Genomic DNA, 25158 nt, shown 5'->3' with positions numbered 1-25158 from the left:
AACTGGATTTTTTTACGGACAAAAAGAAACATCACCGTTAATAATCTAACCTTGGTTAATTTTTCTGATTATTAAAATAAAACGTATTACATAGCCCTCAGCGTCCCATGTGAGCCTTTGAGGGCAGAAACAGAACTTTTTATTTCAAGCAAAATCGCACCCCACCAGTTCGCCGAAGGACATGTCTGATTCAATTTAGTGAGCGTTTGTAACGCCCCATCCTATCACACTGTGTAGACTGAACTTGGTCGCAATAGCGCTCACGGGAAAGACCAGGGCGCCTAATCGCATCCTGTCGGGGGGCCGCAAATGCAAAATTAAATCCTCCCTACCCCCACCACAGGAAACTTATCGGGAGTGTTCATCAACTCCCTAAAGTTTTATGGCACCCGGATAAACTGCGTCAAACCGCAATCGTCTTTTATTTTTATATACCATATATAGGGAAAAATCGCACCCTCCCGTAGCGCCGCCCTTGCGAAATTAAAAATTAGTTGATTAGTGTCCTAATCAACTTTCCAAAGTTTGATGGCGATCGAATGAACGCTGTAAAACCGCTATCGACGTTTATTTTAATATACCGTATATAGAGAGAAAACAAATCGCGCCCTACCGGGGCGCCACCCCTGCGAATTTGAAAATGTATTTTGAGCGGAAACCTCCCCAGGAATATTCTCAACATATTCAAAAAGTTTCATGGCGATCGTGTGAACGGTGTCACTGCAATTCACTTTTAGTATTTTTATATACAGTACATTGAGGAAAATCGCACCCTCCCGTGGCGCAGCCCTTGTCAAATTAAAAATGATTTTTTTACAGAACCATTCCCTAGAGTGTTATAATGAACTCCTCAAAGTTTCATGGCTATCGGAGGAACGATGTCAAATAAAAATTGACTTTTAATTTATATACCGTATATTGAGAAAAAACAAATCGCGCCACCCCTGCAAATTTGAATTTTTTTTTCCGCAGAAACCTCCCTAGAAATATTTTCAACAACTTCCCGAAGTTTCACGGCGATGTGATAAGAGGTGTGGTAATGCGTAATAGACACACACACATACATTGCTTTTTATATAGATAGATAGATTTATAACATGATAAGTGTAGTTTTTCAATAAACTTTATATTGTTTTATTTCAGAAACCATTATTGATAATTTCACTTAATACATTAGAAAATTATAAACATGAATTAAAATACATAACCATACTTATTTCTAAAATTTTGTTTTTCTTAGATCTGATGTACTAAATGATTTTTAATTATATTCATGGCTAATACAAATAGCCTAAATCGTTGTAGATTGTGTCAACAATGTTATCTTTAACGGAACACAGATTTTCTTTGACAAGTTTTTTATTTATACGTTCGCAAAAATCTGCATACTTGACGCCAAGCACCAGTTTTGTCAAGTTTTTTAAACTACTGAATGTTTCAAGCGGTGCAGTGAACTCGGTGCCGCTGAGCTATATTTCTTTAAGATTAGGGGTGTTTTTAAAAGCAGTTGCCGTCACTTGCATGTTTGGATGTGAGTTATTAAACAAGAACAGCTGTTCTAGTTTAGAGTTTGCCGGAAAGCTATTTTCGCCTATAGAATCGATTTTGTTAGAAGATAAAACCAATTGAACTACAAGGAACGGTATGTTTCTTATTTGACAAATTTTGTTATAAGACAAGTGTAGCTGGGTTAAAGATTCTGGCATTTTATTTATCTCGGAGATATTGTTACGGTGAAGCGTGAGAAAACGAATCGAATTCGGTAAATTTTCGATTTTCTTTATTTTGTTACGATTTAAGTACAGTTCGTATTTGCTGTTAGTGTTAGGTAGGTTCTCGATTTTTGTTATGGAGTTGTTAAAAAAACTTATTTTTGTAGCAGATTGAAAATTTTTTATTTTTGGCATTTTTGTAAGGCATGAAGATTCAATTATTAGCCAGGTATCCAGATTTTTAAACTGCAGATTAGACTGGCCATTCAGTGTTGAGTTTACAATGTTAACGTGTAAAGGTTTACTCAAATAGCTAAACGAAGCCGTGATATTGTTGAGCTGCACACCGTTTAGTGTTAGCCAAACGAGAGAATCTGCCGAATCATTCCAGGCGTAGTCATTAATTTTTGCTCCATTTGAGAATATTTCCAATAACGATGTTTTAGGAATGCTGTTGTCAGGGAAAACCGTTTGCGCGTCAGCCTGCAAATAATTTTTTTTCTTTAAATATTATATGAACATATTTAACACTACGATCAAATATTGAACTCTCAATTAATGAAAATCAATTATTATTTAAATATTTTTCTTAGACCGTGGTAGCACTAAAATATATCGGCCAATACTATAATTTTAAAGACATCACAATAAAGTGGAAAAAAAATACAGCCCGATGTTCCACAAGGATTAACGTTTATAGAGTCAAGTAGTTCATCCTAATCAACTTGGTATTTTTACGACTACATTAATAATTTATTGTGTAGCTAGTATAAACTTTCAACATGATAATTTCAAATAAGCACAAAATGTATAAATCTTAATATCAATACACATTAAAATGCCTAGAATTCAAAGAGTAATCTACTGATTTTTCTCTTCCATTTTAATACACGCTTTAATAGATTCACTAAAAGAAGATAAGGAATTTTTTTTTTTTAAAATATGTAACGATATTGTAACTGTAGATAACTGTATTGAAATGTATGTAAATCTTATAACAATTATGACATCTATAAAACAATTTGAATTCAGACCACACCCTATCCTCACCAGCCACTCGCACTCTCCCTCCCTTTTCTTAGGTTTAGAGTCCGTTTTCAATTATAAGATTATATCACAGACTATTTTTATTTTGAAGATGTTTAAATATTTTTAAAAAATGTTATTTAACTTGCTTCCTCTGTTGTCAATCTGTCGATGGTCTGTCTGTCGACATAACCGAAACTTGCGAGCAAAAGTTCGGGTATTCCTGACAGATTCGTTTCGAACTTGGCAATTGGATCAAGACTTAAAGACAATGCATTCTGATATCAAATTTGACTTAATTGGATGCCTAATTAATGTTTTTTAAACTAATCAAAATGTTCTGAAATTATTAGGCAGACTTGTGCTACTTTTTCCGCAGCTTAGGTCCCTTCCTAAATATTAGTAAAGGTATTTAATTCATATTATAGCAACCTACGCTTTTCTTTATACTTATTTAAATAATATAATATTATAATATATTTAAACAAAATCATTTATTTTCTTCTTTTTAGTTTTTGTGCTTTTTTAACAAAAGTTTATTTAACTTTCTTCCTCTGTCGTCAGTCTGTGTTCATAGATCGAAACGGGCGAGCAAAATTTCGGGCACTTCTAACTGACCAATTACCCTGAAATTTGGCACGTAGGTCAAGACCTAAAGACAATGCAATAAGACATTTAACTTAATGTAACTTAATTAGTTGCTAATGATTTGTATGAATTAATTACTTCTTTAGTAGGTAGTCCTATGATACTATTCATCACTTTCATACTCCCATTATCAGATTCATTTGGTGCGCAATAGTTTTTATAAATTATTCTCTTTGAATATATAATAATAAATACTATAACTGTAAAGAAAAGCGTTTTTATCTAAACGGTTTTATTGCATTATTTTTTAAAAGCTATCTTTTATGTTATTTTTCCCCCAGGTACAAACGGTATAAAGATTCTTACAAAAAATATATCACACTCCGTATGGGAGGCTCGCTCTCAAGTAAAAGTGTGAAATTAGGGAGAACAGGTTTTTTTAGCGCGTCCCGACATATTTTTGCAATACCGTTAGAAAGCTAAAATGTTTAGTTAAAAGGCGGCTTTTTTAGTCGGCAGCTCGCCCGTAAGTATAGATTTCTTAGATGTCTATATAGAGGAGAACCCGACTCTCCATATGGTCATTATGGAAAAATCCATAACTCTAATGCTTCTTAACGGAGGACCGCTGGTACAGAAATAATAATGACTTACCGATAAATTAATCACGAATTTTTTTTTTACCTGAATGCTTAAGTGCGTGCTAGATGGAAGTTTATTTAAAGTCGCTGAATTCACCCAACATTGCTCCACGCCCAATTGACTACATTGGCAAATCTGGAGGTGAAAAAATACACGTCCATAGTTTATTCCTGTTAAAATTTAGTTCAGCACTAATGCTCCTTATTTTTTGGATCAAAATAATCTGAATTCTTAACTTGAATTAATTAGATCATCGAAATAGGCTGGTAAGAGAAACTGAGATTTTTCACCTCATGGCAGATGTGTTTCTCCTTCACTTCCGCTTTTTCTCCTTCATGCTCGTCAGGTTCTCCGAACGTGCTAATTATCCTGAATAATTTATCAAGAAGCCTTTTTTAAAAGAAAATCTTGTACTAAGATTAATTACTTCATATATATATATATATATATATATATATATATATATATATATATATATATATATATATATATATATATATATATATATATATATTATGTATATAATATGTATTTTTTGCTTGGGGGAAAAAAACTTTCAAAACAAAAACCCTTGATTCACTTAATCTGAATTAGAGTCGTAATAATTATGAGGCGGTTTGTTTCTAGTGCGAACGTCATGTGAATAATAAATATATAAATAATTAAACAAACGTAAAACATAGCTATTATTTACAGCCATTGGCGTGCTTTGAAAATTTCGCTCTTTTTAGTTTGTGGAAGGGAACAGTAAAAAATTGGCAATGTCTGCTGAGGTTCGGCACTCATACCGCCTGTCTGATTAGATTGAAACTCTAACAAATTGTTGAAAAATATTTTGTATTATTTAGCAGACTCTCCGTAATCATAAAGTAAAATCTTGTTTTAATATCCTAATTTCCAATTTAAAAAAAATAGAGATTAAATGCATTATTTAAGGCCTGAAATAGTTCAGTAATGAGCTCAATTGTTTATTGTGTAATCTAGAGTCGAGTTTCTCCGCAGCCATCTTTATTTTAAAACAAAGCAGTGCTAGTGTAGTGATGTCACTGCTGACTTTTGCAATGACCCATGTCTTAAGGTCTATTCGGCTTCTTACAGGTTGTCGATAAGTAGATAGTATTCATGTACAGACGTTCATAAATTTATGTTTATATATGTTTATATAATAACACTTACAGGTTCAGATTTAGTGCCAGTACTATAACAAACAGTTGTGTGAAACTTTTGGTAGTCTTCATTGTACAGGTTTCCTCCAGCCTATTTTGTGTGGCGGCCGCTTGACGTGTCAATGTAATGTAAAGCATAGGCCAGTTCACATAATCAGACAACGTGGTAGGGCCGGATTATAACTGGCTTCTAATTAGTTCATAGGCGTAACTGTTGGGTGGGTCAAAAGCAAACGCATCCCCAAAGTGTCCGCGTTTATCTGTCAATAATTTCAGATACATTTACTTGTTTCTTTTTTTCTACACATAAAGGAAACACAATGAAACAATGTAATATATATATATATATATATATATATATATATATATATATATATATATATATATATATATATATATATATATATATATACAATAAGCACATAGAACATACATTTAAACATGTTTTTGCCCCCTTATTAACAACATCACTAGAGTTCAAACAATTTATTTACACACTTATGTACATGTGAATATTCCCTTAACAGTAAATCTGTTTTTTTAGCATTAAACTCTTACTATTTTTGTGTATGTTAAATCAATGTATAACAAAGCAGTTAGACACATCAACCCCACCCCCTTCTCCTCACCCCACCTCACACACACACACACATTCAAATAACTAACAAGTTTTTGACTAAAAAAAATTATAATTTCATCAACCCGTATATAGCTATACTTGTTATTCTAATGTTGCAATTAGCTGTAGCAGGGGTTTATAATATAATAGATGTGTGCAGCAATTTATTTGCATTTGTTACCATAACAATATGATAAATAAGACGGAGAACAAACGTGGACTTACACGTAATAAAACATTCGATATTGGTTTAGTTTTAACAAACAATTCTAATGCACTTAGCAGATTTACTGAGTGTTATATGTTTCTGCACGTAGACATAGACATCTTTACACGCATACACATACATGTACACATAAACACAAACATTCACCATCACATACACACACTCGATCAGTTAATACTACTTCAACATCAGCTTTCAGAACCACGTTCAGACATTGCCATAATCAAGCACAAATCGACGCACAAATATTAATATTTCTCATATTTAAAAAAAGTAAGGAAAAAGGCTTTTATTACATTATAAAATAAGAAAAAAATATTCACTAACGAAAAAATGGAATAAAATGTAAATTATAAATTTAATTTAGTGTTACCTTATTAAAGCTATTTTCTAATATGACTAAAACTAAAAGACTGGACGCTAAATAATTAAAAAAAAAGCAACATAGGTCTTCTGCTGTGTTATAGAAGTGAAAAAACCTATAACTCGCATCGGTGAACGCCCGGGCTGAACTTTTAAAAAGTTACCCTCTCGAAATGACTTTCCAGGTGTTTCTTTGTGGAGATAAGATGATCAGCTGTATGCCCAGTCGCCTTTATTTTCACGAGCTTGATTGAGAGTTCGATGAATGCACGGATGTTCTACGGCTTCAAGTCCGGTATTCGAAATCGAGACTTTGCATACGCACGGTCTACGATCCGACAACAATGTCTTATTAGAATCAGTTGGAACGATGGTGATGCCGAAAAGGTTGACAATGGAGATTAAGATGAGATTGTTGCTAAAAAGAAAATTATTGCTCTTCTAAAAGGACTTCAGTCGGCATCGGACGTAACTTCTGCTACTTCAGATAAAGCCGTTTACGTAACTGCTATTTTAAGCACGTCTTGACTTACTCGACTTAACATAGCCACTTGCCTTGTATTTCTTAATAATTCTATATTCGGCACTTTGTCTGCCACCTCAAAATCTGTCTAAGGCATTTTTCCATGAAGTTCTGTATCTTCTCTTTGCTTGTCTTTGAGACTCGCCATGCCTCTAAGCACGTCTTAGACTAAGTTGTATATTAGAAATACTTCTTTGCTATTCCTTGTTCCTAATGGTCATTTATGTTTACGTTTATTGTTCCGTTTGCGTTATTGTTTGCGTTTAAGGTTGTGTTTATATTTGCATTTATGTTTGAATTACTGTCTGAGGATTTATGTTTGCTTTTGTTTTCGTTTATATTTGCTTTTGCGTTGTTAGCTTTATGTTTTCGTTTGCGTTATTGTTTGAGTATAGGGTTGCTTTTAAATTGTCGTTTACGTTTAAATTTATGTTTATGTTTTCGCTTATATTCCCTTCTACGTGTATGTTTATATTCATGTTTTCGTTTATTTTCGTCTTCAAGTTTCCGTTTAAGTTTGCATTTATGTTTCTGTTTATGTTTCCAATTACGTTTGCGTTTGATTTTATGTTTTCGTTAATTAAGTAGTGTTGATATTTTTGTATATGTTTTTATTTGCTTTATGTTTCGTTATTTTATTTATTGATTGCGTTCAAGTTTGTCATTGCGTTTATGCTTCCTTATAAGTTTGTTTTTACGTTAAGATTTGAGTTTGTTTATGTTTATATTTGCGTTTATTTTCGTGTTTTTGCTTGTGCTTTTAAGCTTCTGTCGTATGATGTTGAAGGTGTCTGATCATTGTGCTGCGAATCCTTCCGCTTTGTCTTGAAGATTGAAAGACCTAGCTCACTATGTTAATTCAATTAGTTAAAGATTCATAAGCCTTGGTACTTTCGGGACTTTCCCCTTCAAGTGGAGAGGCTCTTGATTGGAATGGTATTCATCAGAATCCTTCCCAAGCCTGCGCAAATTATTGTTTTAAACTCAAAATAATTTTAAAAAAAATAGGTCTTCTCTTTTATACTGTCAATTTGACATAGTGATCACCTAATATTATTTACTTCTCATCATAATTGATGAATTATTTAGGCTAGTATAGCTAACCAATGAGGAATTATTAGCAATTACTTTACATTCGAATCTACGGTAATTTAAAGATTTAAAGTATCATTACTTAGTTATTTTATCTGAGTGTATGTCTGTTGTTTGTTTCAATGAGTTCTCTGTGAGTGTTGTACATAGTCTCATGCGTTACTCACTGTCGTATTTGTTATGCGAATAGTTGTTGATGATTTAATCTGAGCCATCTTGCTAACAAAGTTAATGAAATTGTGTCGTTTTGAGTGTTGCAACATATGTTCTCCAGGAGTTGTATGAAATATTATGTGCTCTTAAGGCTGATACAAGTTGCAGTGATATGAAATAAAATCAATACGAAATGTTGATGATTATGGCCCAGCAATATACTGCGGTTTACATTAGGCAAAAAATTATAATCTTCAAGCATTCTACTTGGGCATGGTAGTGTACATTAGGCACACTAATGTGCCCAGCATTCTAGTTGGGCTCAGAGGCGTAGTGAACCCTACAGGCGCCAAGTGCGAGCTTACAATTTGGCTCCCCCATATCTTTATGGCCTGTCTTTATATGTTCTATCTTTGGAACAGTGTCTGTTATGATGAAGTACATAGTTGAATTATACGTTTATTAGAATAAGGCCAAACAAGAGACATACAATAGCAAACTATAAGAAACATTTATTGTACACATTAGAATTCAACATGGATATTTCGTTGACTGGTTGATTGTATAATGAAACAAGCTAGAGGAAACAAACTGGAATCTAACGAACACAACAGCTCGAAGTCTTGGATTTCGCAGATGTGCTGTGCCTGCTCGCATATAGTCAACAACAAATGCAGAATAAATTATACTGCTTGAAGAAGCAGTTATAGCAGTAATAGCCGGTTTGATGATAGTGACACCGCCTATGACGTTCAGAGTAGAATCAGCAGCTGTTGCTTTATTGCCCCCCCCCCCTCACCTCTTTAATCCCTCACTTGCCGAGGATGTGTGTTCGTTTGTTATTGTTTATTATTTATTGTACACATTGGAATTCGACATAGATATTTCGTTGACTGGTTGACTGTATAATGAAACAAGCTAGAGGAAACAAACTAGAATGTAACGAACACAACAGCTCGAAAACAATAATAATCGGGGTCACCAAGCTGCTGTTTTATTGCCCCCCCCCCACCTCTTTAATCCCTCACTTGCTGAGGATGTGTGTTCGTTTGTATGTGTCTGCTTGCAAGTGTGTCTGAGTGCGTAGGTGCAAGATTGCGGTATGTGCGTGTCTGTACTTAATCAAACCGGGATTAGACAGGAAACTCATTTGTTGTAAGTAAAGCTCAGTCTCTATAAGACTATAAATCCTATTGCTTCAATTACACAAGAATGCAAGTTATAACTAAAACTGGATACAAAGGGAATACCTTAAGTAAAGCTCAGTCTCTATAAGACTATAAATCCTATTGCTTAATTACAAAGGAATGCAAGTTATATCTCAAACTGGATACAAAGGGAACACCAACATAACATTCTTTCTAACAATAAACTGGTTCATACCTAATGCTCACTTGCTCATTAGAAATGTAGCTGTAAGCCAACCAGAGTTAAGTTATGAAAAATATTGAAATTTAATAATAACACTGCACTGGAATTTATTAAATTATGTTGTATTAGACCAAATTGACGTTGAACTGTTATTGCGTATCTGATAAAACAAATATTATTTTTCAAAGATTTACAAGCAACACTAATTATTACAAAACTCATAAATCTCTTGTTCAATACTGCTCTAAAATCTTAGATGGTTTGGTCTTTATTTACTTGATAACCAAGGTACAGCAGTAATTTATTACGGCATTTGTTAGAATAGCTTTAACGGCCGTCAATATCGTCACTTGTTAGAATAGATATAACAGCCGTCCATTTCGACAATTGTTAGAATAGCTGTAACGGCCGTTTATTTCTTCGCTTGGAAGAATAGCTATAGTGGCCATCCACTAATTCTACCGTGTACCTAGTTGTAAAGACCGTCCATTACGGCATTTTTAAAACAAGATATATCGACCGTCTACTTCGTCACTAGTGAACCTGGCTGTAATGGCCGTCCACTACGTCACATTATAACCCTTTCTAAAATGGCCGTCCACTTCTTCATTTGCAAATTAGTTAATAAATCTTCTGTGTAACAATACATATGGAATATAACATTGAATAGAAAATTCTACATTTCACAAATTTAATTAAACAACTGATTAATTAATTAAATGAGCAAGTATTACAAAGATCTAGCCGGTCGATAAATGATACGTGTCGAACTACCATTGGTATCTTTTTAATATAAGCTTGACATACATAGGCGGATCCAATTGATAAGTAAGTGGGTGGCGTATCGAGCAACTGTCCCCAGGAGCGTGTCCGTTTTGGCCCTTACAGACAGACACAGTAAGCAGGTTAAATAAAAGCTTATTTTTACAAGTATTTAGCACAAATCTTATGGTTCGTACTTTGTGCTTAACTGAGACAAATAAATTTTAGGAGATAAATTCTATCAGTTTCCAAACGTTTTCAGAATTTTAAACTCAATATAAAAACGACAATTTTATTTTGTTAGTACTTGACTGATCTCCATTTTACCCGCAATGAGTAATTTCAAGGTGTTTTGAAAAATAATTGAGTTTTTTTTTTTTTGCAATAAAAACATCGAAATCCAACACTTGAGGAATTGAAAGACGACCAACTTGGGTTTTTGGTTTATCAAAAAAAAAATGAGATTGGAAAAAAAATTAGTCGTTAATGTTATTGTCTTTGTTGTCAAATAATGACAAGTATCAAGTATCGATGTCGAGTAAATTAATCAATACGTGTGTGAGTGCACACGACCCGCCCTACTCTGACTAAGAAATTAGATATGCATAAATTAAATCTACAGACGTGGCGAATTAGCGGCTATAGCGGCTCGGTAGGGCAAAAACATATACGTACAGACACACACAGAAGCAAATTCACCTTTTAGGATTTAATTAAAAACACGACCAATTTTTTTTCTTCACTTCATTGTAATATATATATATATATATATATATATATATATATATATATATATATATATATATATATATATATATATATATATATATATATATATATATATATATATATTTGTTTCTTTCTTTCTTTCTTTATTTATTTATAAGCCAACCCACATCGTGGGGAGTTAATTAACACAGCGACATTACCATAAAAATCAATATTAGTCTATACCTGTCTCCTATATGTTGTATTCCCTTACTAACAAAGTGTTCTGTTAGCGTGAATCGACCAACAAGCTGATATAAAATATTCAGATAGTTATTACGGCCAACTCACAACGGACGTTATATGAAACCTACATCATGCTGACCACTACTTGTTTAAGGGCAACGCTCTACTGGATACTTGTCATTCAAACGTTACAAAATGGGTGATTAATTTTTATTTTTTCTGTGAAATAAATGTTTGTTATTTACAATACACGTTGGCAAAAGCTAAGTTATTATTGTGTATGTTAAAAATAACATTAAACAAAATATGTTTTGGGTTAAAAATAATAAACTTTTACTTAATGTTTATTTGACATAATTTCATTTACAATGTTCTTCTCGATCCACAGGACAACAATAAAAACGAACATCATAGAAAATACGCCTGTGGGTAAAGACTCGAATGAATATGAAACTAGTTGGGAAAGAAATTACACGGCAGATCATCCATGCCATGTCGAACACCGGGTAAAATGTTCATATTTATCATTATAATCTCGGATTATTGGGGTAAAATTGTCAAATTTAAAATTGTAATCTCTGATTATTGGGGTAAATTGTCAAATTTAACATTATAATCTCGGATTATTGGGGTAAAATTGTCAAATTTAACATTATAATCTCGGATTATTGTTGTAAAATTGTCAAATTTAACATTATAATCTCGGATTATTGGGGTAAAATTGTCAAATTTAACATTATAATCTCGGATTATTGGGGTAAAATTGTCAAATTTAACATTATAATCTCCGATTATTTAGGTACAATTGTCAAATTTAACATTATAATCTCGGATTATTGGGGTACAATTGTCAAATTTAACATTATAATCTCGGATTATTGGGGTAAAATTGTCAAATTTAACATTATAATGTCGGATTATTGGGGTAAAATTGTCAAATTTAACATTATAATCTCGGATTATTGGGATAAAATTGTCAAATTTAACATTATAATCTCAGTTTATTCCGTCTTAAATTTCAAAGTGTTTTATACGCAATCATGTTTATGTCTAAATTAAAATTATAAATACACATTTATAATTACATTATAATGTAATTTTTAACCTTCAGATATGCTTCTGTTACATTCCCTCCGATGCCAAATGTTACGTCAACCGTTCCAATGTAAACAAATTAATCGGTTCCTGGAAATTCGAAAGATTAATCATTGAGGTACTGTAACACTTATGACATAATAGGTTATCGTAGCCAAAAAATTATTTTGTAAAGCGATTTTTACAGCACAAAATAATGCGTCTTTGAAACGTGAGGACCAAATCGATAAAAAAATATCATAATGTCTCAAACAAAGCTTCTAGGGTCCTAGGACCTTTGACCACAGGTGCTTTGACCATAGGGGGTTTGACCATAGGGGGTTTGACCACAGCGGAGCTTTGACCATAGGGGGTTTGATCATAGGGGGTTTGACCATAGGGGGTTTGACCACAGGTGTTTTCTCAGCAGAGGGTCTTTGATCACAGGTGGTCTATCAACTGGTGTTTGATCACAAGCGCTGCGTCCGGCTTTGATCATAGGTGTTTTGTCCACATAGGGTCTTTGATCTCAGGTGGTTTGTCCACATAGGGTCTTTGATCTCAGGTGTTTTGTCCACATAGTGTCTTTGATGTCAGGAGGTTTGTTCAATGCTGTCCATATATGGTAAGGATTTTTTTTAAAAGTTGCTAAATTATATTTTAAATTTCGACATGATGTAATAATATGTTAAATCATCATAAAAATCATCTAAACTACTCTATGTCAAAACCATGGACATATGGTCAAACAGATTTACTGACATATTTGCGTGCTATAGCACATCTGTCATTTTATGTATTACATCTTTGACTATATTGTTGGCAAGTTTTGTATCATTTTTTATCCTTTATATATGCTATGTATTTTCAAGTACATCTACATTATTTATTTGTGAAACTTGTTATATGTAGCATTATTTGTGTTTCATTTATATTTAAAATAAATCTATGAGGCTTAGCACCAGCCTTTATGTGGAGACTAAAATATAGTTCTTGGCTTTTTAAAAATACATGTTAATTTCTATTAACGTACTCTCAGGAAACATGTATAAAATCGTGTTAATTGTATCACACCTAAGATCAAAGCCGGACACAGCGCTTGTGATCAAACACCAGTTGATAGACCACCTGTGATCAAAGACCCTCTGCAGAGAAAACACATGTGGTCAAACCCCCTATGGTCAAACCCCCTATGATCAAACCCCCTATGGTCAAAGCACCGCTATGGTCAAAGGCCCGCTGTGGTCAAACCCCCTATGGTCAAAGCCCCTATGATCAAAGCTCCGCTGTGGTCAAACCCAATATGGTCAAACCCCCTATGGTCAAAGCACCTGTGGTCAAAGGTCCGCGCACCGCTTCTAGCTAGGTATACCGTAACAATAAAAAGAACCAAATATTTCTTTTACCTATATACCCAGGCGCACAGCTGGGTTTCAACTAGGATTTTAATTCCATCCAACTGGTCAAGTCGGTTTAAGCTTACGGGTACTCAACCGAAAAAGATCGATTTCAAGCACCCGGGATGATAAGGCTCTATAGATGGTGACAGTCACTCATCTAGAAAATATAACTGTAAAATCAAACAACTGCTGGGTTGTAGTTTGTTTTAGGTTGGACAAAGGCTATGGAATAAACCCAAAAAGAAAAGTAGTCTGAAATAAGATGCAACGGCCTATATGGCGTATAATACGTTGACACCTAATACTTAATTAAGAATTAGGAAAGAAGAAGTTTGAATATTATTAACGATTGGTTGTCGAAAGACCCGGATTTTCAACTCGCAACATTGCAGGTTAGATGTGTGTATTTCCTCATGTGCTCGATATTGTGTTATTATAAAGACAAAAAGATCTCCGCGGGCCGGATGAGAGGACCTCGCGGGACGCATCCGGTCCGTGGGCCGTAGTTTGGAGAACCGTGGCCTATAATATAGATATCGGGTCAACCTTTAATTTGTGCGACCTGAGTTTCTCTCAGGTTTTTTTCTCTTGAGTTGGGGGAGGGGGCACTAATATGTTTGGGGAGGGAGGGGGCTTACTATATTTTGCCTGTAAGAAACTCTGGATGCAACTTTTGTAAAGTTTGAGCTTTGGTGCAGGGTTAAGGGGTATGCCTACGACTATATTTAGTATCAATGTGCAGTAACTGCGTATAGATCAAGGTTACCAGAAAACGTATTGTGGTAATGTCTACTTTCGGCGTCTATACACAGAATATTATGGTTGAGTAAAAATAAAATAAGAATCAAATTACGAAAATGATACACAATTAAGAGACAGTTATTAAACGCACATTTAAATTGTAGACTTTTAGAAGTGAATGTAGATATAGAAAACCAATATCGGGAAAGAAATATGTATAGCAAACTTTAGAATCATGATTAAGGTCGGAGTTATTAGTTGTTTTAATTGAAGTTAAATTTCCGGATCCGGTTAAAATTCTGGATAAAAATCCGTTTTCTATGACATTTTTTATTTACCGTTACATTTGAGGTTTAGGTTGTGCTTTTGGTTTTGTTTTAGATTTCAGTTTAGTAGAAAAGGTGACACTATCAACCTAGCGCCAGTAGTATTTCTCCCTCCACGGGCCATTTATCTAGTTTGAAATGATACTTATATATAAAATTTCATCAACCTAGCTGTAACGGTACTCGTTATCGTGTACACAGACACACCGACAAAAAGATTTTGTCATGATTGTGATCTCGAACAATCATTTGCGCACACGATGCTGGTCTTTAGCTATCATGAACGTCATAAAACTCTTTCTCTGCTTGTTTTTTGAAGTTGATTGTTAGCCTCCACACTATAAACTTTTCCCATCTAATAGCAATTTTATCTAATGATTCTGCTTTGCGTTCTGAGCACACGGTTTCGTTGTCTCTTCTGTGTTTTCTTCTCTTTAAATATAATACAACACGGTAATCAGTGTTTGTCTGATTTTAAGAAACGAGGAAAGGTGTGTCACAGTTGTAAGCCATGTTAGGCAAAACATTTTAACTGCATATATTTTAATTAGTCTATGCATATATATATATATATATATATATATATATATATATATATATATATATATATATATATATATATATATATATATATATATATATATATATATATATATATATATATATATATATATTCATATATATATATATATATTAATTTAAAATCCTTATTTATTATTCGCAGGCAGACAAAAACACATTCTTCCCCGACAACAGCATTCCCGAAACAAATTACCTGCGGATAACCTCAGCAGGTGCAACACTTAGTGCCTATGCCTGGAAAAAATCAAAAAAATCTCTAAAGTATTTAAAGTTGAAAGGTGTTACTCTCAGCAATGCTACCGCTTCTTTTGAAATTTTGACAGAGTTTATAGAATTACATATTTTAAATTCGTTACTAAATGGGCAGTCAGATCTTAAGATCAACAAGTTAGAGAATTATCTGGTAATCTTTAAAACCCGACTGCATAAAATGCCTAAAATTTACAATGTTAGAAATCTTTATGAAGTAATTTTTTTCAACGATTCCTTAACGCGAATCGAGAAATTACCAGAAAGTAATATGCTTAACAAAGTGGAATTGAGTAATAACCAAATATCGGAAATTACAAACTTACCCAATTCGACCTTTGATCTCCGCCTCGAAAAGAACCAAATCTCAGAGCTAAAGGGGTTGCCAGATCAGTTAGGTATTTTGTTCATATCACATAACAAAATCTCACAAATAAAAAACATACCAGCCTCAGTCATTCTTTTAATTTTGGATCACAACAACGTCAAGGCCATAAGCGCGGACAGTTTCCCGAAAGACTCCAAACTAAATCACTTGTCTGTAAGTAACAACAAACACAACAATATGACTGTTTCAGCAACAGCGTTTAAAAACACACCACATCTAGAAGTAATATCCTTCTCAAACATGACCTTTACCGCTCCCTTAGAAACATTCACCGTTTTAAAAAATCTGAGACAACTTGACTTTGGTAGGAATTACGAAGAATATTGCAAACAGATAAATACAGAGTTTAACCGAACAATCTGTACTGTTGAGTGACGTTACTAGGTCGAGTGCCAGTGTGATTCATCATGTCGTCACACCCTCTTACGTGCATATGTATTGTAAAATCATTTTTTCTTTCGGATGTATTTAAAATTTGTGAGGAAACGCGATTTTGGGCTAAACTGTGACCTTTGTTGTTAATGTAGAGAAAAAAATAGTTTTATTGCGATTGAGGAGATTTATAACATTTTTTGGTACTAAATTTTTAATCAAATTATTACTAATTAAATCAATTTTATTGCAAAAAAATTCTTCAGCAAAGTTATGCTCTTGTTTTGCTATAGTTATGTTACTTAATTCTTTACTTGTTTTTCTCCTTTATTTTGACCATTTTATAAATAGCTTGTTTACAATTTATATTTGAGTAAAAATGTAATTATATATATATATATATATATATATATATATATATATATATATATATATATATATATATATATATATATATATTCTTTGAACAGTTTTTATTAAAAAAATTACGGTTTCGCTTATGCGAATTGATTTTAAGGGGCTAGGATGACTTTATATACTTTTTGTGATGGTTTTAAAAATATTCTTTTAGAGATAACACGTTATAAAAACTTTTATTTTTTGCGAGTAATGTAAAACTTCAGCTACTTTTAAAGTCATAACGGTTTTTGGTTAAGGTAGTTTTTTTTTATAGTAAACAGGCGTAGGCTATTTGAAAAGTTGTTTTAAATAAGAGGGTTTATGATCTATGCAAATGGTATTAAATAATTTATGATAAGAGTTTGTGGTAATATTATATTATTCTTAGATAATACATGCACTATTCTATATTAAACTGTTTATAGTAAATACTATTCATAAGTCTCATTTAACTAAAGATAGTGGTAACTTCTTTATTTTTAGCTATTAGGACTTAAAGTATTATCTAATGCATGTTTTATGAAAAATTAACTATTTCTTGAACTGTTGTTAGACTGTATTCTTGAATTAGACATATACAATTGCCTTTCTCAGTTAAAAAAAAAATTATGCAGCCCATATTTCACGGCTTCATTTATCGCGTTGAATGGTAGAGTGAGCAATGCTAAGTTGAAATTCTCAAGCTAACTTGTTATGTGAATACCTTCCTCTAGTTAGGCATAATTAGTTGGGAACGACCTAAGTTTACAACTAACCTAGCCTCTTTTAAACTTACCAATGGACCGTTGGGTCCGACAATTGCTTTCGTTTTTTTTAGCAAATTTTAATTTATTCAACTTTAATAGAAAATCTGTTTGGTGTTGTATTTTTAAACAATTTCATTAAAATATACTTTTAAAAATGTATGTTGATAGTGTTTTCAATTTCTAGCGCTGAGGTTTATAACTTATGTTGTTGTTATAGTTGTCGTTCTGCTAGTATTACTGTGTTTATGTGTTGTTATAGTTATGGTTCTGCTAGTATGTCTGTGTGTTTATGTTATTGTTATAGTTGCGGTTCTGCTAATATGTCTGTGTGTTTATGTTATTGTTATAGTTGTGGTTATGCTAGTATTACTGTGTTTATATGTTGTTGTTATAGTTGTGGTTCTGCTAATATGTCTGTGTGTTTTACAATTAACCGTGTAAATAAATAAAACATGTTTAAACACTGAAATAATACACTGCCATACACACCATACATACAATACATTTTTTTAGAACTGCACAAGCGCCGGGTGCGACCCCTGGTTCTGTCTAGCCTTTGAAATTATAAGGGCGCTCTTTGAAACAAACATAGATGCTATAGTGCTCATATGGGATCCTGGTGTAAGTGTGTCTTGGGCCGACCTTGTGGAAGTTCGGCAGTTGAATCAAAATATACCCTTTGGAATGGACGCCCAGTCAACAGAATACATGTAATCTAATTTGCTTTCTTTAATAAAAGCAAATTAGTTTGTTTTATTTTCTTATTTTCAGTGCATTTAAAGTTTTTTTTAACATACAAAGATTGTTTATATTTGTTTTATTTGTCACATTTTAGTTGACGCTAAATAGGATATGATTATAAATATTTACTTTAAAACAGTAGTTTGTGGTCGCTAAAACTTATAGCTCCAAAACAAAGTTATCGGCACAAAGTTCATATTTATTCAATGCATATATTCTCTTGTGATTTTATGCACCTGTATTGCAATGTTCTCGATTATTTTGACATCCAGAACATTGAAACTCAGACATTCATATTATGAAAACATACACATTGACAAAAATTACTCAAACACACTTTTACATGTAGCCTACACACAGACAACAATTCCACAGCTAAAGGCAAAGAACCATTTGTTTGAGATTAATTCAGGTGGATTTACTAATCGGTGTTGTCTGCTTGAAATTAGTTCATGCCATTGTTCGTTTAATCTGTGACAGCTGTATCTTTGTTTGCGAATTTGATCGATATTTCATATTAAAATAACCGCACGATAGCTAATGTAAAATCATCGAACACACGCACAAACAAACACACGCACGCACATACGCACGCACATACGCACAAAGATGTTCACTGTCTGACTTTCTGAAACGTATGAATACAAAAAGGCACGATAGACATCAGTTAGCTAATATAATGGCCAATATAAAAATTCGAGAGAAGTGATTATGGCTATTTCGCGAAGTGGCCGATATGTGCTGTTCAAAGTCCGATGTATTGCAAAAAAAAACCTAGGTGGCCGCTCCACGGAATAGACTTATGGATCCGAACACGAGACTTTCTGGTTAGCAATCAATAATATTGGTTAATGGGGTGATAATGTGAGTTGTAATGACATATTAATACGGATGGTTATGACACCTGGTTATTATGGGTGGTTGTTACAGTCAGACAGCTTGTCAATATGTGTGTTTATGACAGCTGGTTGTTATGGGTGGTTATGACACCTGGTTAATTTGGTGGTTGTGACAGCTGGTTAATATGGGTAGCTATGATACTTGTTAATTAGGTATTTGTGATAGCTGGTTAATTGGATGGTTGTGACAGCTGGTTCAGTGGGTAGCTATTATACCTGTAACAACCAGGGCTTGTCCGAATTTATTTTATATTGTTTTAAGTCTACTCGTGTGGAATATTGCTTATCTAGAAATTTGAAACTTAAATTTTTTTTACACATATATTCTTTTCATTTCTAACAGCTCATGCGAAAACAGCGACCACCCAAGGGCTAAAAATTGTATTGCATACTAGGCGTGTTTAGTGTAACTACCATTGCTCTGTAATATAATAAATAATCTTGAAAAGCTGGTCCCAAATGGTTCAGATTTTTTGATACCAGAAAGCATATTTTTTCAACCAAAATTAAACACTTGTGTAATAAGTACACAATAACTTCCGGTTTTGTTAAGACTAGGAATACTAAAACGAACAACCACTATTGTGTATTTTACTATACATAAACCGGGATTGATCTATGAGTAATTTCCGTTGACCGGAAGTAATAATTTACGCTATTTCAGATTTCTCACAAATCGCATGTAAATTTATAAAGTACTAATAATATTCCGCACTATTATACACATATTGTTTGGCGTTTACTTGATGCGCAATACTTTTTTCTACGAGATTCTATTCTATTTTAAAAAGTATAAGTAATTAAAAATGGATTAAAAATCATGTCTATATCCCGCGTTGCCATCCCCTGTAGTGTTATATAAGAATATTCGAGAAAGTTTAGGGGAGATCACTCGCGGTTTATTTAAAGATATTTTTAATTTTAAATTTAGGATGATTACTTAGACCTTTCAAGACTATTGATAAAATGTTAAATAGACATGCCAATATTATTTAGGGATTGGGGTCAAATTATTTTCATCGGATGCTAATATCCTAAGAAGTATCATTTAATTTTATCAAGATATCAGTTAGTAAGATTAATTTATAATTTAAGACAGAAATCATAAGCACAGAGGGACGGACAAGGAACGAAGTGCTTTCAAAGATAGTTTCGTAAAAGCAGACTAATTTCCCTTCCGTTTGGGTTCCCAGTTATCCTATATTTCGTAATAATCACCGTGTACATTGTATTTGAAAACAAGCTTTTCTATGCAGATAATAATTTTTTTTTACTAAAGCATATTCTACACACTTCATTTAGTCAAACTAAATCGACTCTTTAAAGAAGCCCCAAAAGTAGGATTGAAATCAATAGAGATTAAATACAGGTCATCAGAATAATCAACAACAACCAGGATCTGCCCACACAGCTAAAAGGAGAAAATAAACGAGAAACAAAATCTGACGTCTGGGAGGCTCGAACAATAAAGAGGTAAAATCAGACGAGGACATAAAATGTAGTATCAACAAGGTCAGGTGCACCTATAACTCGTTATACCTGAAACGGAATAGCATAGCTTTGTCACCCCAAATTCAAGATAAAATCTTCAATAGAAATGTAACGGCAATATTGCCTAATGGTTCGGGGATCAGGAAGGTACGACGGCAAACAGTGGCGTAGCCAGGAATTGGTCATAGGAGGGGTTCAAACATTTTTCCATATGTATACAATCCTATATATATATATATATATATATATATATATATATATATATATATATATATATATATATATATATATATATACATATATACACATATATATATATATATATATATATATATATATATATATATATATATATAGGCCTAGGGTCAGCAACATCACATAAATTATTCTACTTTCTTGACTGTGTTTGTTTAGAGTCGCATAAAGAAATATAGATCACTGTGTACGCCTATCTATCCCCACATAACCCTCAAAGAACCACGACTGACCGATTTTAAATGACTTTAGTGTAAGTCAGACTTAACACAACAGTTTGCAGAAGTTTTAATTAAATTTATATACGAAAAGTTTCATTATTTTTCATAGTTAAAAGCCCCCCCCCCCCTGATTTAGAGCATTTACGAAAAGCAGATGCATTATATGTAAATCTAGCATGATTATAAATCGGAACTTTTATTAATTTCAAGTTTGCTACATTACATACGGGGTAGCTTAAATGTATATGCAACATATGAAGCAGCACATACGAAAATATAGAGCACACGATGAGTAAATTACAAGAGTGGAGATCGGCTACTGGGTTCATGTCCAATGTTAGCGAAAAGCTACGAAATATCTTATATACAAGGGAATGGAGTCCTAGGGATAAACATTGGTGTTGCCGCTTTAACAAATCACACAACTGCCTTTTGTTAGCGATCATTTGCCACACTTTATAGCTCAATTATGACTTGTTCTAGCTATATTTCGCATATCTTTATGAGAATAAAACATAATAATTTATAATTTATATATAACTAAATCGTATAGCCTACTAGTTATATAAAATGAGATTTGTTTTGTGTGAAAAAAGAAAATAAATAAGCATAAATATAGAGGCTATGTGTTGAACATTTTAAACCGCAACAGAATGGGGAAAAATAAAAACGGAACATGATCAGAGCAGTTAACATAGCACTGTTTTCTACGTTATGTAAACAACAAGCCTGCCCGTGGCGCGTTGATATGGTTTAGTCCTACAAAATCGAGGGAAGTAAAATTTTATAAGGATTTCTTTAATCCATTGTAATGCATGTGAACTTTTTTTTTCTAAAAACCGAGTTACTTTGCTGTGAATAATAATTGATTTAGTAAATGTTTAAAGCAGCTCATAGTATCTATAATGTATGGCGCGCTTAAACAGAAGTTAAGCGTGAAAGGGCTCATGATCGAGTAACAAAATCGCCGGATAATGCGACTGACGTAATTTGAATGTTGATTGAAAGTGTCAGGCCTTCGCAATCAACGAATCTAGGGGTTAAGACAGCTATGGGGAACTCTATGCGGCAAACCTAACACTACCGCCCTTTCGAAATTAGATCTTTTTCTCTGAAACTTCTCAGGTGTAATCTTTTAAACTTCCTTGAGGTTCATGGCGATCGGATCAAAGGTCAAGTAATGTAGACCAAACAAACAAAAAACGCACACATATGTATACACGTTCCACACGCCTACATGTTATACAATTTATAAACAGCCCTTTAGCGGGACATCTGTTGTTCTTTAGCTTTACAAACCTCACAATATTTCTATACTTTTAATATTAGATATTAATTTAGTTTATTGCAACGAAGGAATTAGATATATTCATAGGCGGATCTTAACGTTATGCTAGTCTAGGAGTAAGGACTAAAAAATGTCTTTCAACGAACCACACGAGGTGGTTCGTGTATGATTTACTTTTCTTCTTCAATACTTCAATACTATTTTTTTTTCTTCTATAACTATAAATGTGAGAGAAAAGTCACTTTCCAAAAATATGTTATTAGGAGGAGTTGTTCTACTTCATATCGCGCCGCTAGCTCAAAACCAAAACATAATTTTCTATTTAGCACAAATAGCGCAGACCCACATCCGTACACGTACAAACATACATACAAGTAGTTAATAAAACTAAAACAGAAGTATTTAGTAACGCGCTCACACGTTCACTCGTCCGTTGATTTTGTTTTTTTAAATTATTTTTACACATATGGTTAAGTAATGCAGATTGTAAAATTAATAACTGTAAGCAAATAGTCGTTTGCACATCCCGCATGCCTATAGTTATTGTTTTGTGTCTTGTCAATTAGGTCATGTTAAAAACATGCAAAATCCAACATTAAAAGTATCAATACTCTGCGATAAGTAATAACTGCAAAATACCAATGTTATTTTACTAGTTACACGTTCAGCTAGAATAAAAAGCTACTCTTCCCAGCTTAAAGGTCCATGGGCAGTTGAATCAGAGTTTCTGTGACCTAGCATATAAAAATATTGTGTGGTCAGCACAGTGACCAGCGGCCATTACCTAGGGTTAAGTGAGACAGAAACCCAACAGAGCTGGATAAACAGATGATTATCCTACGAGTTCAAGACCTGGATTCGAACTCTAGACATTCCGATGAGCTCTTACATCTAACCACGCCGTCTGAATACAATCAGTTAAAACGATGATGACGAATTAGCTGTGCAGTAACGATGACAATGGAGATTAAGATGAGATTGCTGCTAAGAATTTCTCAGGTGGTGCAGCATATTCAGCATAATTAAAGATAACGACAAAAGAACTCCATATTTTTCTTTATTGTGTTCCGAATGACTTGTCTCGAAATGACGATTTAGTTTTGAAAGTTTCATAGGCTTACGACAAGAACCACTTTGCACAATAGGCACTTTTCCTTCTCTAATCTATTTCCAGTGATGTTAGTAAAGAAGAATTTCAGATTTTCTTGTAAATATTTATGGTTTTTTTTCACTGCTAGGGTTCAGCCAACCAGTTGGTAACCCTCAGAGAGCCCTTGGAGACCCCCCCCCCTCCGTCGGTCGCGAACTACAGTTTGGGAACCCATGATCTATAAAATATAATATACTAGCGTAACCGTCCCCCGCGCGTTGCCGCGGGGATAGAAGAAAGTTTGACGAAATATATTAGAAGGATTTCACCTTGAATGTACATTAATCACTCACCGAAATAATGTGGTAGAACACACTTCGGTGACCGCCCAAGTGTCAGGGACGTAGAGGGGCGCTCTCAGGAGCCCCCTCCCCCTATTACACTACCGCATAGGCGCGGCGTACGACCACTGGCTCCTTAAAACTAAGATCGTGCCAAATAGCATCCTGTTAACAATGATGCAAATTGCGTCATTCGCTAAAGTGACACAAATGTACAGGATTTGTTATTTAAAACGTAAAAAACTATTAGACGTGTTTTAAACATCAGTTTGACTGATGCAATATGTTAGCGTTACTAATGGTCTAAAAATGGATGCTACTTGCATCATTCGCAAAGTGACGAAACTGGATTTTTTTACGGACAAAAAGAAACATCACCGTTAATAATCTAACCTTGGTTAATTTTTCTGATTATTAAAATAAAACGTATTACATTGCCCTCAGCGTCCCATGTGAGCCTTTGAGGGCAGAAACAGAACTTTTTATTTCAAGCAAAATCGCACCCCACCAGGTCGCCGAAGGACATGTCTGATTCAATTTAGTGAGCGTTTGTAACGCCCCATCCTATCACACTGTGTAGACCGAACTTGGTCGCAATAGCGCTCACGGGAAAGACCAGGGCGCCTAATCGCATCCTGTCGGGGGGCCGCAAATGCAAAATTAAATCCTCCCTACCCCCACCCCAGGAAACTTATCGGGAGTATTCATCAACTCCCTAAAGTTTTATGGCACCCGGATAAACTGCGTCAAACCGCAATCGTCTTTTATTTTTATATACCGTATAAAAGGAAAAATCGCACCCTCCCGTAGCGCCGCCCTTGCGAAATTACAAATTAGTTGATTAGTGTCCTAATCAACTTTCCAAAGTTTGATGGCGATCGAATGAACGCTGTAAAACCGCTATCGACGTTTATTTTAATATACCGTATATAGAGAGAAAACAATTCACTTTTAGTATTTTTATATACAGTACATTGAGGAAAATCGCACCCTCCCGTGGCGCAGCCCTTGTCAAATTAAAAATGATTTTTTTACAGAACCATTCCCTAGAGTGTTATAATGAACTCCTCAAAGTTTCATGGCTATCGGAGGAACGATGTCAAATCAAAATTGACTTTTAATTTATATACCGTATATTGAGAAAAAACAAATCGCGCCACCCCTGCAAATTTGAATTTTTTTTTCCGCAGAAACCTCCCTAGAAATATTTTCAACAACTTCCCGAAGTTTCACGGCGATGTGATAAGAGGTGTGGTAATGCGTAATAGACACACACACATACATTGCTTTTTATATAGATAGATAGATTTATAACATGATAAGTGTAGTTTTTCAATAAACTTTATATTGTTTTATTT

General features: G+C 33.7%; 1 protein-coding gene across 1 annotated transcript; it reads right to left on the bottom strand.

Moving 5' to 3' along the window:
- Positions 1-1230: 1230 nt before the first annotated feature.
- Positions 1231-5262, bottom strand: LOC131926979 (uncharacterized). The gene is made up of 4 exons (XM_059282597.1): positions 5145-5262; positions 4259-4337; positions 4011-4103; positions 1231-2195 (listed from the first exon to the last, which is right to left on the bottom strand). The coding sequence occupies exons 1-4, from the start codon at positions 5204-5206 to the stop codon at positions 1470-1472; spliced, it is 960 nt and encodes a 319-aa protein (XP_059138580.1). The 5' UTR covers positions 5207-5262; the 3' UTR covers positions 1231-1469.
- Between the last annotated feature and the right edge of the window lie 19896 nt (positions 5263-25158).

The sequence above is a fragment of the Physella acuta genome, unplaced genomic scaffold (assembly GCF_028476545.2).
Source record: "Physella acuta isolate Inbredline_101_S28 unplaced genomic scaffold, ASM2847654v3 ptg000087l, whole genome shotgun sequence".
In the NCBI taxonomy this organism is placed as follows: Eukaryota; Metazoa; Mollusca; class Gastropoda; family Physidae; genus Physella; species Physella acuta.
This window is presented reverse-complemented; position numbering and strand designations above follow the sequence as displayed.

Coding starts and splice junctions, on each gene's coding strand:
- LOC131926979 (XM_059282597.1), bottom strand. CDS start 5,206: ATGAAGACTACCAAAAGTTTCACACAACTGTTTGTTATAGTACTGGCA. Junction 4,338..5,144: donor CTGGCACTAAATCTGAACCT/GTAAGTGTTATT, acceptor TAAATTATTCAG/GATAATTAGCACGTTCGGAG. Junction 2,196..4,010: donor GCACGCACTTAAGCATTCAG/GTAAAAAAAAAA, acceptor AATTATTTGCAG/GCTGACGCGCAAACGGTTTT.